General features: G+C 31.6%; 2 protein-coding genes across 2 annotated transcripts; one reads left to right on the top strand and one right to left on the bottom strand.

Moving 5' to 3' along the window:
* Positions 1-5,045: 5,045 nt before the first annotated feature.
* Positions 5,046-6,738, top strand: LOC113512801 (transmembrane protein 186). The gene is made up of 2 exons (XM_026896729.3): positions 5,046-5,407; positions 6,376-6,738. Exons 1-2 carry the CDS (start codon positions 5,137-5,139, stop codon positions 6,669-6,671), a joined length of 567 nt encoding a protein of 188 aa, XP_026752530.1. The 5' UTR covers positions 5,046-5,136; the 3' UTR covers positions 6,672-6,738.
* Positions 6,739-6,797: 59 nt separating this feature from the next.
* Positions 6,798-16,622, bottom strand: LOC113511190 (dual specificity mitogen-activated protein kinase kinase 4). The gene is made up of 8 exons (XM_026894809.3): positions 16,376-16,622; positions 16,076-16,271; positions 13,034-13,186; positions 12,315-12,459; positions 11,950-12,119; positions 11,705-11,834; positions 10,664-10,884; positions 6,798-9,601 (listed from the first exon to the last, which is right to left on the bottom strand). The coding sequence occupies exons 1-8, from the start codon at positions 16,407-16,409 to the stop codon at positions 9,418-9,420; spliced, it is 1,233 nt and encodes a 410-aa protein (XP_026750610.1). The 5' UTR covers positions 16,410-16,622; the 3' UTR covers positions 6,798-9,417.
* Positions 16,623-18,254: the final 1,632 nt, after the last annotated feature.

The following is an 18,254-nucleotide window of genomic DNA, read 5'->3' as shown; positions in this document are numbered from 1 at the left end:
ACTTTGTCTTATGTCACAAATAATGGGATAAACTGGTTTTGATTTAAACGGATATTTGGCTAGAGCTTGCAAAGAGCTCATAGAGTCAGTGAAAACTATTGCCTTATGTAATTTCATTAAAAGTATATATTCTACAGCTTTTAAAATACCATAACATTCCCCGGTAAAAACTGAAGACTCCGGTGGAAGTTTAATTTTTTGAACGATATTAAATTGTGAATGAAACACACCCACACCTACACAACCGCTATTGTCTGGTTTTGATGCATCAGTAAAGATGTAGTGCCATTCATTCCATTCAATGTCAGTTATAAACATAAATTTGGCATTCAATTCTGAATCATTTTTTAATAACCCAAAATCATATTTAATATTAGGAGATAAAACTAAAGATTGATATGAGCATTTATAAATGGGAAAACAGGACGATGTAAAAGTGGGAGATTCTATGGATTTATATTTTTCATAACTTTGTATTAAACATGGAGGTTTTTTATGTTTCCAATAAGATGAAGACGAAATAAAGATATATAGTTGAGATAACTTTTGAATAAGCGGATGATCAGATAATTGTAAACAACGAAAAAAGAAGCGATCAGATAGATATTGTCTTCTTAAAACCAAAGGTGGATCACCGACTTCGAGCTGTAAAGCATTGATTGGACTTGATTTCATTGCTCCAGAGATAATCCTCAAGGCCTTTGATTGAATTAAATCCAATTTCTTAAAAGCAAATGAACTTCCTGGAGCTAACAAAAAAGTTCCATAATCAATGACACTCCTTATAAGACCATTATAAGCAAGTTTTAGTGAAACGGGATGTGCTCCCCACCAAACTCCAGCAAGGCACCTAAGAATGTTGAGGTTACGCTCACATTTCGTAGAAATATAATTACAGTGGGACAGACCTGTTAATTTATTATCTAGCACGATACCTAAAAATTTAATTTCAGTCTTTATAGGAATGTATGAGTTATCATAAAGCACCTTAATTTGTTGCGGTGATCTCATTCTTGAAAACAAAACTACACTACTCTTGGTTACAGAAAGATTAAGACCATTTGCATCTAACCACGTTTTTAACAAATCTAATGAATCAGATAATTTGGCAGAAGCAGATTCTATGGACTTCGCAATAAAATATAATAAAAGATCATCAGCATATTGTAAAATTTTGACGGATTTATCAAGGAATAATTCTAGATCGTATGTGTATATGTTAAATAAGATTGGACTGAGAACAGATCCTTGTGGAAGGCCTTTCCATACTGTTCTAGATAATTTGGTATCTTCATCTAAATTCATATATATTGTTCTTTCTGATAAAATATTAATAATGAAATTAGAAAGCATTACCGGTACATTTAGAGCTTGTAATTTAGTTTTTAAAATAGAAATTATTACATTATCATAGGCAGAATTTATATCTAAAAAGGCTGAGAGGATTGACAAATTTTGTGAGAAAGCTATATGAATATCTGAAATAAGAATGCTCACATTATCTAAGGTGCTCTTACCTTTCCTAAAACCAAACTGGTTCGGGGATAGTAAGTTATTACTTTCTAAAAACCATTCTAGACGGTTCTTCACTAAATGTTCAGCTAGCTTTAGTAAGACAGAGGAAAGTGCAACAGGACGGTATGAAGATGGTTCAGAAGGTGGTTTATGAGGCTTTAGAAATGGTATAATAATCTGAGACTTCCATGAAGTAGGTATATTTCCCGAAATAATTATGGAATTAATTATATTTAAAAAGTAAATTAATGTCGCATCGCTAGCATTTTTAAAAAAGGAATACGGTATACCGTCTTCTCCCGGTGCAGAGTCTTTAATACAAGCTAGAACACCTTTAAGTTCTACTAGAGTAAAAGGAGAGTCAAGTTCGAATAATTCGTCAGAGACGGATAGAGAAATATTGTAAAGGCATTCCGGCACATAACTAGGAGCAAGACGATCTAAAAATTTATTCGCTAAAGTTAAATCGAGTGCAGAACGTGATGTATGATCACTAAAGGCAGATCTGAATCTTTTAATATTATTCCAAACGACTGATGAATTAACTTCTGGACAGATAGAAGAACAAAATCTTCTCCAGCCTTCTAATTTCTTTTTTTTCAGTAGTTTTCGAGTAGAACGTGAAACTGCGGTGTAAATTTCAAAATTTTCTGGTGTCATGTAATTATTATAATTTTTTTCAGCCTCTTTACGATTTTTAATTGCTTCCGTACAATCTTTGTCCCACCAAGGTGGCGAGGGAATTTTCCCTGAAGCACTATTTTTAACAGGAAATAATAAATCAGCAACCTCCTTCATATTTATCATCAAGTCATTACAACATTGATGTTCATTTCCATGGTAAACAATAGGTAACTCCGATATTTTATTATCTAAATATTGTTTGTAAATATTCCAGTCTACATTTGATAAATTATATTTAAGCCGAGGACCACTCTTTCGACTTGAGGGAATGGAAATTGGAAAAGAAAGAATGAGGGGAAAGTGATCGCTTCCGAAAGTAGAGGAATGAGGATACCACGACAGTGAAGAAGCTAAATCAGAAGAACATATTGAAATGTCAGGAGCACTAAACCCTTCATTCGGTGCAGTTCTACGTGTTGGTACATCTGAGTTAATAATACATAAGTTGTAAGTGTCAATTATCGTCAGGAGTTTTCCACCATAAAAATTAGAAGTAGAACTGCCCCACGATTGGTGTTGAGCATTAAAATCGCCCATTACGAGAAAAGGTTTAGGTAAAATTGAAAATAATTGTTCTAGTTGTGAATATATTTGGCATGTAGGATCAGGAATATATAAAGTAACAAAACAGATACCATTTATAATTATAGCAGCTGCATTAATGCCGCTATATACAGGAAGCGAAAAAGAAGAAAAAGGAAGGGAGTTTTTGACCAATATGGCAACACCGCCATATCCGTCAGCTCTATCATCACGGAGACTTGTAAAGCCTGAAATCCTAAAAGGATATCCTGGCTTTAACCAAGTCTCTTGAGAGCTATTATAAAAGGATTATATTTATTAATCAAATAAAATAAGTCTGATTTCTTGTTTGTTATGCTACGACAGTTCCACTGAATTATTAGGACTTTGTAATCCATTGTGAGAAGTTAATAATTGAGAAAATACATTGTAAATGGCATCGTTGGACGGTGGTAAAGTTGTTTGTATCATCTTCGATTGCGATAACACTTTAATAAGCATGAGAATAATATCAAAGATGGATTGATTATTGTCAATATTATTTGATGATAATGCACAACCATTAGAGGGAGCAGGAATATTATATTCCTTAACTATGGCTTCATGGGCAGAACGATCATATCCTTGTTGTGCTTTTTGAGGAGAGCGTGGTTTAAGTGTAACTGTTTTTTTATGTGATGATTGAATATGTGGTAATGATGATTTCTCTTTGAGGAAAGAAGATTGAAAATGAGATTTATTGGACGGAGATGATGATGTTAATACATCTGAATATAGTTTAGAAGTGGGAGGATGAAATTTTGATGCTTCAGCATAAGAAACACAACTGTGGGCCATTGTTTCTTTAATGGCTTTCTGACGTGCATATTCAGGACATTTCTTACTAATTGCTGAATGAGAACCATTACACAAGATACAAGAAACATTTTCCTCATCTACTTCACATTTATCACCTGTATGATTTTGCCTGCATTTATAACACCGAGGATTTGAACAACACTGCATCTTGACATGTCCGAACCTACAGCAGTTATAGCATTGGATAGTGGGGTAAATGTACAAATCTACAGTTAATGATGTGTAAAACATAAATACTCTTTTTGGTAATATTTGTCCATCAAAAGTAATAACAATGGTTTCAGTATTAATAAAACTTGGTTGTCCTTCATTAATGGTCTTTTTCTTAATTCTTCTGGTTTTTAGAATTCTCCCACAACCTATAGGTACTGATATATTTTGGATTACTTCCTCTTCTGTCCAATCTTTAGGAATACCCCTCACAATTCCCATACGGGTTACATGGAAAGAAGGTATAAATGCCTTAAAATTATGTGTTTCTAAGTGACTATTATTTAAAAATGCATTTGCATTTTCAAAATTTGAGAAAGAAAGCGATAAACGGTTTCTTCCTATTCTTTTGAGGCTACCATTCACTATATTATTTATCTTATTAGTGTGTAAAAAGCGACCAAATGCAATAGGATGTAATGTAGTGTTATCATTAGGATGTGTTTCATTTTTTTGTACATGAACGACATAAGGAGCTACATCCTCGGCATTGTACAAAGTTCTGCTTAAAGTACTGGGTGGAGAAGCAGGTTTAACAGACTCGGTATTATTTACAACTGGTATTGATACTTGAGTTTGATTCTCATCCTCAATACATTGACAATCACTATCTTTAATTTTAGATTCGAGACCTTTGGTGTGCCTCCTTCGTTTTTTATTGCAATGTTTGCAAATGCGACGTTCGCCACGTACTCGCTTACGTTTAGAACTTGCAACGCTAGAACCATCTGTGTCCATACTAGATTCACCCAATATATCAAAACTATTATTAAATGGGATAGTTATATTTGCAGACACCTGGGGGTTGTCCCCCCAGGGTCTATAGGTGGATCCATAATGTCTAATTAATATAGGTAATTTACTTACCAATATTTACAGCAACAAACACTATTACTACAAAATATACAATTATATATACAATCTAATACACAATATATAAATAAAACTAATCCTTATATAATTAAAAATAAAATTAATTTAAAGAAGATCAAAAAACACTCCCGCTTTTTTAAACGTTTCCCGCGCTTTTCGACGTTGACATTGTCGGCTTGAAGTTATACTGACATTTTCTTATATGACATAGATTATGAATTCTAAGTCTTATGAACACTGTTTATATATTTTATCAATTTCACTCTGATTAACGGATATTTTGCACTTATACATATATTATAAATATATATAACGTAAAATATAAATACATTTTGACATATATCACAACCAAGGAACATAAATCACAACGGTTTTCACTATCTATCTCAATTTGTCAATGTCATCGCTGTGTAATGGTTATGTTCATAGAAAATTTCTTATTGTTATTATCAAAGTATTTTCTTTTCAAATAATATGTATATTACTTCTTTTACAAATCAATTAATTCTAAATATAAAAAGATTTATTAACGTACCTAGAAGGTCTATTTCCAAAGAAAACTCGGAACATGCATCTCATGAATTTGATTCTGTATATAAATTCCCAAGTATAAAATACATTGCAATTTTAAATAGACTTAAAGTGTATCATTTAATTGGGACATCTATAGCAGTTCCTAGTTGCGGTCTATTAGAAATGTTGAGTGTAATACCAGAAAACGCTTTTCTAGCAACTTCATATATCGGTGAGAACATTGACTAATAGGTATAATAATATTCTTTCTATATTATGAAACAGTTTGTAGTTTTAGAGAGGTTGAAGAAGGATTTTGCAAATTTGTTAGAATATAAACTGAATGACGGAGAATGTGTAGTGATTAGGATAATGGACATGGGTCCATTCCTGTGCTATGTAAAGATTTGTATTCATGAGTATTATCATTATGTACTTATATGTTAATAAATAAAAAAACTTTTATCAGTTGTTTAGTACTCTTAGTGTAACTGCTTACTTTAAAATTATTTTACTGAATTAGGTGATATCTTATAGAAATCCATATCATTAGTTATTTGATCATAATTAAAATGCTACTAACATTAGTATGTGTGTGATTGTCAAACTCAAAGATTGACTATTATTATTATTATCATCATCACAAGTTCTGTAACCTTCAATATTAACTATTAATCTCTGACTGCCATTTTATCCATGCATATTTTGCAACACATGTTTTATCTCTAAATTAGATATTTTCAAGCAACTTAATAGGTTTCTGCTCAGAGCTTAGTATTAACCATTGAGTTCATTTCGATTTGTTGTAATTGTAGTTTCACAGTTCGAGTGCAGAATGGTTAACATTATGATTTGAGCAGCTATCTATAAATTTGTCTAAGATGCCTCATTTAGAGATGAAATTTGTGTCACAAAACATATGTATGAAATGGCAGTTGGAGTTATATGGCTAATATGGAAGGTTATAGAACTTCTGGTGATAATAATATAGTATAATAGTCAATCATTAAGTGTTGGCAGTTGCACACATAGTAATGGAAGTAGAATTAAACAAAATAATTGTAATAACTAGTGCTTAAATTAGAACTATATGCCACTCTATAATATTTACAGTTAAATTTCATGTCAATATAATATTGACATTTATAAGAGGTAAAATTAGCACTGCAGAGATAATAAAATTAATTTTATATGTTTCAGGGGTGACTGGAGGATTGGCACTTTTAATACCTAGTATTTTATTCCATAATTCTATAGGATTTTTATATATTAGTAAAGACAATAAACACATCAAAATATCTTCTGTGGATTTTTGGGGAAGAAGAAAAGATAAATGTGTTTCTGTAAATGATTGGATACCATTACTAGATATGCCTTCAAGAACAATAGACAGTATTTACTTATCACCACAACTTACAGATGGTACTAAATATAAACTTTTCATTAAGTTTGGTACAGTTTTAAATCCTCAAAAAATTGGAGAAGTTCTTGAATAGTTTTATATATTTGAAAATATTTTAAGAATGTTACTGTTAAATAATAATAAATAGAAAATTTATTATATTGGCATGTGTTTATTTGGGATTAAAATATTGGGGCAAAGGAAAAATTAAAACATAATATACTAATTTATCTTTCTATTCTAAATATACAGTAGTATTGAGAACCAAATCTTATAAATAGAAATTTTGATTAAATACAGTGAAAAAAAATTTAAGTGTGTTTCAAATGCCTATTATAATTTGTATAAATTATTCTGCCAATTCCAATGAAATTATATAAAAATGGTCACTAATTTAGTTATTACATTTAACTTGTCTGTATATACAAATTTATAAAATTACCTACATGACCTGTGTCAAAATATAAACCAATATATATTCAATCAGCCAAAGAAAACCTACTGTCAGCAAGTCACATTCACAATACATTTTTTACATTCACAAACAATAATTTGGCCAGGTTCTCAATATAACACATATATTACACCAAATGAAATCTGTAACTTTATATAAACAAACTTTATTTATAACAACAATAATATACTGCAATCCTAAATGTTGACCGGAATTGAGCCATCATGAGCTGATAGAACCAGCATACAAGTGAATGAAAAGAGGAATGTGAACAGAAGTATATATATATATATATTGCATTTTTTCGCATTTATATTGATCTTGATGTCTTTTGTTGACTTGTATATAACTACATATTTGTCTATTTTAAGGAAGTAAAAGTCTAATAAAATTTTAAATAGTGCTCAATAAGTAGATAGAATCAATAATGAACAATGACGCAAAAGAAAAAAAGATACTTGAGGCATACGGACATAGAGGAGACGAATGAGGAAGTCCTGAAAAGAGTGAACGAGAAAAGAACATTAATTAAAATAATAGAGAATAGAAGAGGCAAAATGCTGGGCCACCTAAATACGACATGATGATTTTTTAAGAGTATAGTAGAGGGAAAAATAGAGGGCAAAAGAGGAAGACTGAGGAATAACTTCATGGGACAGGTAAAAGAAACACTAGGTGTCATGTCGTATAGGGAGGTTAAGGATATGGCCTGGGATAAACTGGCTGGAAGATGCATGAATTAGTTGCACTGACAAGAGGAAATTCTAAAATGAAAAGAAGAAGAAGTAGGTAGAAATAATTAGTAGTGTAAAAAGAATGACCCATCCTATTTTGCTTTGTCTTATTATGGATAAACGAAAACTTCCAGTCCACATATATTGGTTTGAATACCACTGGGAATGATCGTAGATAAAATAGTTTACTTTTATTTTATTAAATATATGCTTTGTATTGAGAACTTGGTATGATATAGTAATATGTAAATGTTATAGAATCATACTAAATACATATTTATAAAACATTTTTAAACTGCAAACTGTAAGATAAAGTTTTAAAGAATTGTCCTACTTGTCCTAACATATACTACAAACTTTTCATACAGAAATACTTACTATAAATTGCAACTCTTTCTACTGTAAATGACATTACAGCAGATGTAATAGACATTGACCATACATTTAAGCCATATCTGGTTCTGTAGTGCACTGACAGATCATCTATTCCAGGAAATATTATATATAAATAGATAATCCAGGTCTAGATATATATGTATAACGTGACATGATTACCTAATCAGTGAAAACCATTTCTATACAATCTCTGTCAAGCACCACGCCCAAACATGTGCCTTTCATGTGGTTCGCGTTTTTTAGGTCCTATATATAAATATTCGTGCTATTATATTTGTTGTGTACATTTACATTAATATACTGATATGAACATAATTAAATGAAACCTAGATGACTACCATGAACTCTTTATTTTTATCCGATTTTATTCAATTTAGAGTCCTATGTTATATCACAATTATTTTTGATTAATATTTTTACAATTATAGTTGAATTAATTTTAATATAAGAGTATGTTAGGTTGTGTATGTACATAATACATTGTATAAAGATATTTTATATATACAGGTAAGAGGTAATGTGCTAGAGCCACATAGGTCCAATCTTACAGTATATGTATTAGCATTTTTTTACCACTGAGATGGCAAACAAGAAAACGACCCACCTGATGGTAAGCAGTTACTGTAGTTTATGAATGCCTGCAATACCAGGGGCATTACTTGCAAGTTGCCGACCCTGAAGAAACCTTTTTATTCTTTTTTTAAAGCGCTATATACATATACAGTTTTAAGTACTGTATAAATAGTTGTTGCAAACTGTATATAAAAGTTTAGTCTTGCACAAATAAAGAAAATTTTTTTTTATTGCAGAAAACAAAATAGCACTTTGTCACTCATGTAATTAAACTGACGTGTATATAATTTTAAAAGTTTCATTATAATGGACTAAAATAAGTCACTTGTTTTCTATCATCTGTGCAGGTATTATGAGTATCTTGCCATATTATAAGAAATAGACATTAGTTTTTTGAGTTAAGTAAGGTCTATTTCTTATACTGGAAAAATACTAAGTGAGTGATGGCTAACAGTTCATGGTAATGGTTCAGGAATAACTGTTTTATGTACAGAGAACTGTAAAGACTATGGTGTCGTTTTCCTTATACATCTTTATACAGAATAACAGATATGAGTATATATAGGTCCTTAAAACGCGAGTGTACATGTCAAGTGCGTTTTAGTGTCATTAATTCATTAACTAAATCAGTAATGTACAGAGAAACAGTGTGTAATTAAATATTTATACAAAAGAAGTAATGATTAATCCACCCACGCCTGCGCAGGTTGGTCTGTGGTGAATGGACTGACTCCATTACGTTCCATTGCATCAAGGACTTCACACACATATGCAGCCACATCGACTCTACTTTGGTCAATACCTTTTATAAATGGACTTTCCAATAGTCTGTTGTATTTCGGACGTTGAGTTTCTTCTTTAATGAGGCTGTAACAAATGTAATCATTAATATCTCGAACTTTAGTGATCGGTTTTTATTACTTTGCATAAACAATTTGTAATATATCATAACTAGCGATCGGGTCCGGCTTCTCACAGGTAGATAAAATTTTCTTGGGCCTTTCATTTTAAGATAGGACATTTCATATCTTGCCCCCCCCCCCCCCTAGCTATGGCCATGCTCACTGATAATATAGTGAAAGAATTTTTTAAATCTATTGAGTAGTTTTTAAATTTATTGTGGCTATTCTACACAAAGCATCACAAAGTCTATTTTCCAAGGCCATCTTGGAAAATAATCTTAAATACACCAATGATAGTAATATATCTAAGATACTATGTTAGGTTTACGTTAATATGAATCTTCATGATATGTGTTGGAATATGTTTTGGTTTATAGTATAGAAGGCCACATGCTTTTTCACAGTGTTATGTGATTAAAACTATGTGACTATCTCAAAGAGCAAATTTTCTATATTTTACACAGTGGAAGATTAGCGGTCGCGACACTGAGCGTTGTAATGAATAAAATTTTCAAGATACAAATTCTAAGATAGGTTAGCATAAACAGGTAGGGGAATTTTAAAATATAGCTTAAAGAAAACCATTGGTTAAGTGTCAGATATAACTTTTCCCAATTTAATTTTGTAAGGAAAAATCGAGTGTGCACATGTTCAATAATTGGTCGAGCTGTTAAAGCTCTAAAAGATAATATACAAACTAACTTTTACAATTATAATACTAGTAAGGATTTATTATTTTTTTTTTACTTCTTTTAATGCCCTTTATAGTGTTAACAGAGATGATGAATATTCTTATTTATTATAAATTTTAGTTTATTTGGCGTTCCATTGTTTCTGCCTACCCTAATGGGAGACAGGTGTGACAGATATGTATGTATGTATGTATAAATTTAATTATTAAATAAATTATTTACTATAAATTGTTTAATACTTATTGACCAATAAAATGCAGAACAAAATACAGGCATCATGCCTGCCAGCCAAATAAGCAATAAACGATCTTAAATAATAAAAAAACTCAACTAACCAAGTATTAACAAACTCGACAAAGTTATTCGAGAAAGTGTTATTATTATTGGTAAGGCGCGGCGGGTCACCCTGTACGACTTGCTGGAGTTGCTCGAACACGGAGCCCCAGCGTGGGTAGGGGAATGCGCCTGTCGCCACCTCCATCAGAGTGATACCCAGGGACCATACGTCTGACCGCACGTCGTATCCTCGTGCTCGCCCCGGATCTATACGTTCTGGCTGAAAATTAAATATTTTTTTTATAATATAAAGGTATCTTTAGTATGTTATAATAACATATCAAATATTAGTGTCCAACCGAAACAGGTTTTACAGCCGAAACCGAAATCGAACTTTCGGCCTAGGTTTCAGAGTCGGCCGAAACCGAAACTTACTGAAACATATTTCAAATTTCTCTTCTATACTAAAATCTAGTGTATTTTATACACAAACACACAAATAGTTAAAGGGTAATAATAAAAACTAATTAAAGTATGTAACAAATATTTCATATATATACATATAAAGTGTAAAAACATGTTAAAATTATGATTTATTCTTGGAAGTAAACAAAAAAAAATTCCAGTTAGACACACAAACACACATACAAAGTTTCGGCGCACCCGAAAGTTTCGGCTTATTTTTGGCCGAAACCGAAACTAACGCCGAAAGTAGAATTTCTGGCCGAAACAGAAAGTTCGGTCGGACACTTATATTCAAATATATTCGGTCAAATATATTTTTGCATCTAGGGCCATTAAAATTCAGTAAAATAAAACTATAAATATAAACAATCAATTTATGATATAATACCCAGTAAAGTTTCACAATAGTCCACGAATATTATAAAATGTTTATACATTTAGTAGTAGTTACAAATAGGCCTGAACATTCCTATCAAAAATAAAAAATAAAATGGAATTTTAGAGTGATAAGTAGTTAACACAGGTTACTGTGTACCCTGTGCTGTACCGTTGGTGATAACAAAAGCAAACAAGTATAATCGATATTTCCTTTGCAGTAGATTTGTTAATAGATTGATTAATTAATGTTTACTTACTGCCATATATGGTCTACATCCAGCGTCACGTGTACGGGCTATAGAATCCACCAATTTTCCAGATATACCGAAATCACATAATTTTATGTTACCTCTTCTGTCTAGAAGTATGTTTGATGGTTTGACATCCCTGAAAATAAGAAATTCATTAAAAAAAAATCAATATTGTAAATGTAATCCAATAATAATCAAGTTACGTATCCCACATGCAAGATAAATGTTGGATAATAAATAAAATAAATTACCTATGAATTATTTTTAGTTTCTCTTTTAAATAATTTAAAGCTTTGACTGTTGCAAGTGTAATTTTAGCTATAATATTTTCAGGTATCCGAGTTTGCATTCTTTCACATATGAATTTATAAAATTTGTCTAAAGATGTATCCATAAGCTCCATACAAATCCAGCAATCACCCTAAAAAAATGAAATAATCATTATATATATATTCTTTATTACACTTATAAATAACATAGATAATACATCTATAAATATAGTGAGCAAGGGTGGACTTATGTCTTAAAGAGATCTTATTATTATATTAATGTAAATTTATTTACAATTAAAATTAAATAATCAAGTTTTATTAATAGAATAACTTAGAATACTTACTTCTTTAAATAGTGCCCCATAAAATTCTACAATATATGGGCAATCATTACTTTTCATTACTACTTCTAAGTCCATTAGTAACTGCTTCTGTTCTTTTTCATCCACTGTAGACCTTATACGTTTCACAGCCATAACACGATTAGTTCTGAAAACAGGTGTATAGATATAAATTGTATAAATAAATATGTAGAAAATATTTTAAATTTACAATGTGTTAAAAATTTACTATATTTTTACCTTTATTTTTTCTATAAAAAAATAAAGGTTGCCTTTTCTATAAAATTGTAAAGAATCATTGAAATGTGTATACTTAAAATACTCTTTATACAGATAACTAGCTGTTGTCTGCGACTCCGTACATATCAATTTCTGTTATAATTAAGTGATGTCAAGGATAATTTTGTTTACATGTGAAATAATTATTTCATACATTTTTTGGGTAACTTGAACCATTTATGCAGTGCACGCAACAGAAGCCTTCAAATATGAATAATTTTTCCCATTTTTGCAACATTTTTTGCTCCTATTGGTCGTATTGTGATGTTATATAGCCTAAAGCCTTCCTCGATAAATGGACTATCCAACACAAAAAAAAAATTTCAATTTGAACCAGTAGTTCCTGAGATTAGTGCGTTCAAACAAACAAACAAACTCTAACTTTATATTAGTATAGATAAAATTGTAACATAAATATTACACCACGAAAATAACAAACTTACTTTCTGTGGACCATTTTGTTGACTGCTCCAAATGCACCTCTACCAATTTCACCCAAATCCTGCAAATCATCAGCTGTAAAATCATATATTTCTGTAGCAGATAGTTGAAGTTTACCTGATGATTGCATGGATGGATAAATCCTACATCTGTCCCTGGAAATAATGTTATCATATAAAAACATAGAGATTACATATTTTTCTAAATTATATACATGAGGTGTGTTGAAAAATTAAGGTAACTATTTATTTTTATCATAACTTTTTATTTATCATTTACATTAATTTTGTCCCCTTTAAAATAAGGTGTATTATATTTGAGGGATTTATGCCTCTCAGATATAATATACTTGTACCAATGCTTCTTCCAATATTCAAAGCATTTTTGATAAAAACTTTTTGGTATAGCCTTAAATTCTTCCAGGGATGTAATTTTAATGATAGCAAATTTGTGTATTTTCATGGGTCTCTTCAGTATTGGCAACAGGAAAAAGCTAAGTGGGATAAATATGGTGGATGAGGTATTTCTAGACAAAACTAAGCACTTTGAGAACAAACTTTGTTGATACTCGTCTCATACCTAAAAATCTGAAAAAATTACATAGCATGAACCAACTGAGGTGCCCATATCATGGACTTCTATAACGGTGATTTGACAATTCCCCAATATTGTTTTCTTCACTCCTACAAACTTTTGAACAGTTGTTGATGTGCTAGGGCACTGTTTCTCAACCATTTTTATGTCACAACCCACAAAAAAGCCACTAAAATGTCTTGAAACCCTGTCACTATAAATTTATAATAATGTTTCAATTAATAGTTTTACTCATTAGTAATCAATGAGAATAATGAAAAAGTCTATTCCCTGTATACATTACTATAATACTACTACCGCAATATAGGTTATCCGGTGTACCACTACAAGTAACCACCAAAAAAAAGTCAATTCGTTAATTTCTGATATACATAATATTAATTAATTACTAAAACTTTACTACTTAATTTACTTATAAATATCTCAACTTACAAATTTTTACTAATTATAATATTTCTACTAAATACATTGGCATAATACATTGAATCAAGAGATCATTCACAAAAAAAGTACAATCCAGCAATCAAGTTGACTTAGCTATGTTTGAGCCAACTCATACATTAACAATTTCTTAAGAATGATTTTAGCTATTAATAGAAGCATATAGTGAATAAAATTAGTAATCAAATGAAATTAGTAGTCCAATGATTTGAAAATCATTCGAATAATCCAAATGAATTGCTCAGAAGAATAATTAGTAGCTTTTTTTATTCTTATTTCTGTAGATGCTTCAGTACACCTGGGTGACTATGCCAGCCTCATAAAGAATGTCTAAAAGTTAGGTTTGTCTATTCGTTAGGGACACCTTTACCAATAGATATAGGCCCTTGGCACATTAATATTACCTAATATTAATATTATATAATTATAATGGTATATTAATTAGGACTTGGATTACTAAGTTCGTACATCGCTATGTTTAATGAATATTTCAATGTTTTATTTTCTTTCAACAAACTGTAACCCCCTTTAATAACAAATGGGGCACCCTCCCCAGCCCTCAACCTTACCCTTGAGAAACAAGTGCTAGGGCATCTAGAGTGAGGTTCATCATTGTCACTGTCAACATTTCAAATGTTTTAGAGTGCTTAACTCCATGTTTTACACAAAATTTAGATGCAAATACTTTGATCTATTTTTGCCAACAGCGAAAAATTGCTGAGCACACTAAACATTTCTGAGCTTTTTTTCCTTTCACAAAGAATGCTATATAGTTGAAACTATGAATATATTATCATGATGAGTATACCATCATAAAAAAAAAAAAAATTTAAATGTATGCAGCTCATGGATTTTGAAAAGTCACCTTATTTTTTGAACACACATTATATATATATATTTTTAGTATTAGTTAGTAGGGAGTAACTTGACCGACATGTTAGTCAACCAGGTCGACCTCCTCACGGTTACCCCTGGAAACTATTATGGTTAATTCCTGATGAATTCATCATGATGGGCTAAGTGGTCTATTTTCATTCCCATCGATCACCCTTCATTGCTCCGCAGCTTATCCCGAAGGCGCAGGCAGGGTTACCATTCCATTTTCACCCATCAAAAAAAAACATGGAGACTATTATGGGCATGTTAAGTAAAAGACATGAGTACAATGACGTTTTTTGATTATTTGAGAGTTATATTAAAAAAAATCTATAAAATGCATACTAATATATTCTAAATATATGATATTACAAAATAAAACATGCTGTGTAGCTTGAATCAGTTTAAGTCATGTTGGTATGTGTTCTACTAACTTTTTTTTTAAATGAGTAAAAAGGAAATAGTATCCCCCACCTGCGGTATCAGTATACACTGGCAGGGCACCAGTGAAGGATGATAAGTGAGGATGAAAGGAGGTCAGTTAGCACATTGTGACAAATCCACAAGAATTAATCATGATGGTTTCCAGGGGGAACCACATAGAGGTTGACCTGATAGGGTATATTACTAGCAAGTGGATTGTTAGACCCCATTACTAACTAAAAATATAAAAGTACTCACTTTAATATATATGACACATACAAAGTATGTAATAATAAATGTAACAAAAAAGAGAATTTTAGAAGAAAAATAATATAGAGAAGGAGGTTTTAATTAAAGGATAGATAATGTTTAAAATATTTTATCTAAAGATGACAACTGAATATAACTTCTATTTAAAACTTAATAAGAACTTCTAGTCATGATAATTATACCTATATATTGTTTGACAGTTTCTAATAAGTAAAAAGACTTAAAAGTTTCTTATTGATTGTTATTCTGATTTATACATGTTTTAAAAAGGTATTACTGTTTACATACACATCTATAGTTAATTTTTTGAAAATATGTTATATAGCCATCTATAAATTGCATATTTTCTCCAAGAAAATCAACACATATGAATATGTACAGTATAAATTATAAACCATATTAAGAACAATTTTATATAATTATACAGCTCTATAACTAACCTGGCATTTTCAGGTAGAACATCTCTAATAGTACGTGATGGTACTCTAGGCCTCTGTGCTGTCGAGGTATTCGGAGGGAATGGCATAAAAGCTGCACCATCGCTCGATGGGCCTCCTAACGGCAGCTCGAGTACTTTACGTTTTTCAGAATTGAATAAATTTAAGTCTGGCCTTGGCATACTAGGTCTGCTGGGCCCTGAAATATCAATTAAACTTCACTTACTCACTTTCACTTATTTATTATACAATATATACATAAACACTTTTGATTAAAGAAAATACAATTGACTGAGGTTTTACCTTGATTTGATGTCACTTCGCCATTCTTCGACATTTTTGTCTAGATAAAAGTAGGGGGTAAAATTGTTTTTTCTACTCTTTGGTGTAAGTAACGATTTCCAAATTATCCATTTGAAGTTATAAACCATGAAATCGGTCACGTTTTCATAATATGCGATGAAAATGTATCGTTAGATTTAGGCATTGTATTGCAACGAACTATCGACAACACACGACGACGGTAAAAGTTTGACAGATAGCTATTAGTATTACCCAATTACAAAAATAAATATTTTAACTTTCAGTAATGTTGCTATTTACGTGCATGGAAAAGGAACATAGTAATTCTGTGCCATATATAATAATGAATTTATCTAGGTAACTTTCCCTAGTGCAAATACATGTTATAAGACTAAAATGGGATTGCTCCATCGTGTCTTGAAACTGATATAAAAGCTTGTAAACGATTACGGAGCCCTAAATCTATAAATTCCTTAGTTAATTCATAACTGATCATAATGAATACTGCATTGTTTTGTAATTCTTTATTGATCAATGGAGATAACATATTAATTGTCTTGCCTTTTTCTCATTTATTTGTGGTTGACACAGATAAAGATTACTCCTTATGATACTTTAAATGATCAAAACGTTATTTATTATAGGATTATTTATTATGGGATAGATGTTCAGGCACTACTTCTCTAAATCTGTTTCTTAATCTAATATTTTAATTTGATAATGTTGCGAAATTACCATTCTGAGTTAAGCAGCTCAGGAAGTCCGGGAACGCAGGTGCATCCACTAACTCCAAACAACGCGAAGCATTATTTCACGCCGGATCAGCTATTAATGCTTTACAAATTGCAAATCCGGCCCCATATGGAGTATTGCTGTCACTTATGAGCGGGAGCACCTAGACACCAGCTTGAATTCTTCGACTCAGTACAACGACGAGCTATGAGAATTGTCCATGATCCCAGGCTTACAAGCGGTATCGAACCCTTAAGTCTTAGGAGAGATTTTGCTTCACTCTGTGTATTTTACTGCTTGTACAACGGATTGTGCTCAGAGGAATTATTCAATATGATGCCTACGGCCACTTTTTATCATCGTACGGCTTGCCATCGACAGGAAGTTCACTCTCATACCCTACAGCCTAAATGGTCGCGTACAACGCAGTTTCCGAGATGTTTTCTCCCACGAACACTCAGATTATGGAATAAACTCCCTGCCGAGGTTTTCCCAAGAGACTGCAGCATGTGGTTCTTCAAAAGGGGGGTAAAAAGGTTTCTTCAGGGTCGGTAACGCGCGCGTAATACCTCTGGTATTGCAGGCGTTCATAGGCTGCGGTAACCGCTTATCATCAGGTGGGCTGTATGCTTGTTTGCCACCTATGGTATAAAAAACGTATATAAAGGAGGGCAGGCGTGGAAGGGATTGTTAATAGTGTGGGTTGCCAGTACTATTGCTAGCAATACACCTTGTCAGGTCATCTTCCACGTGGTCTCCTCTGGAAACCATCATACTAAATTCCAGGTGTGTTCATCACGATGGGCCAACTGACCTGTTAGTCAGGATATATTGCTAGCAATGGGACTGGTAGTCCGCATTACTAACAATCCCTTCCCTTCCGTGAATTAACGTTAGGCAAATGGCTAGACGTAAAATCAAACGCTAAAATTTTATGTAATATGAATTAAATCATATTACCCCGACGTCATAATTGGAATAAAGACGGAAGATGATGATTACACCACAAACTAAATACATACATCCGTACGTATAAATGTGAAAGTGTGTTTGTTACCTTAATAGGTAACAAAAGCGCTAATGCGCCTTAACTAATTATTCTGAAGTTTGGTATACTTGTACTATACGGCTTAAGTATAAGGGATGG

Source organism: Galleria mellonella, unplaced genomic scaffold, assembly GCF_026898425.1.
Source record: "Galleria mellonella isolate WM207_F2 unplaced genomic scaffold, CSIRO_AGI_GalMel_v1 utg139, whole genome shotgun sequence".
Taxonomy (NCBI): Eukaryota; Metazoa; Arthropoda; class Insecta; order Lepidoptera; family Pyralidae; genus Galleria; species Galleria mellonella.
Note: the sequence above shows the minus strand (reverse complement) of the source record. Positions and strands in the feature narration are given on the sequence as shown.

Coding starts and splice junctions, on each gene's coding strand:
- LOC113512801 (XM_026896729.3), top strand. CDS start 5,137: ATGTATATTACTTCTTTTACAAATCAATTAATTCTAAATATAAAAAGA. Junction 5,408..6,375: donor TCTAGCAACTTCATATATCG/GTGAGAACATTG, acceptor TATATGTTTCAG/GGGTGACTGGAGGATTGGCA.
- LOC113511190 (XM_026894809.3), bottom strand. CDS start 16,409: ATGTCGAAGAATGGCGAAGTGACATCAAATCAAG. Junction 13,187..16,075: donor GTTCTACCTGAAAATGCCAG/GTTAGTTATAGA, acceptor CATTATTTCCAG/GGACAGATGTAGGATTTATC. Junction 11,835..11,949: donor AAACTAAAAATAATTCATAG/GTAATTTATTTT, acceptor TCTTATTTTCAG/GGATGTCAAACCATCAAACA.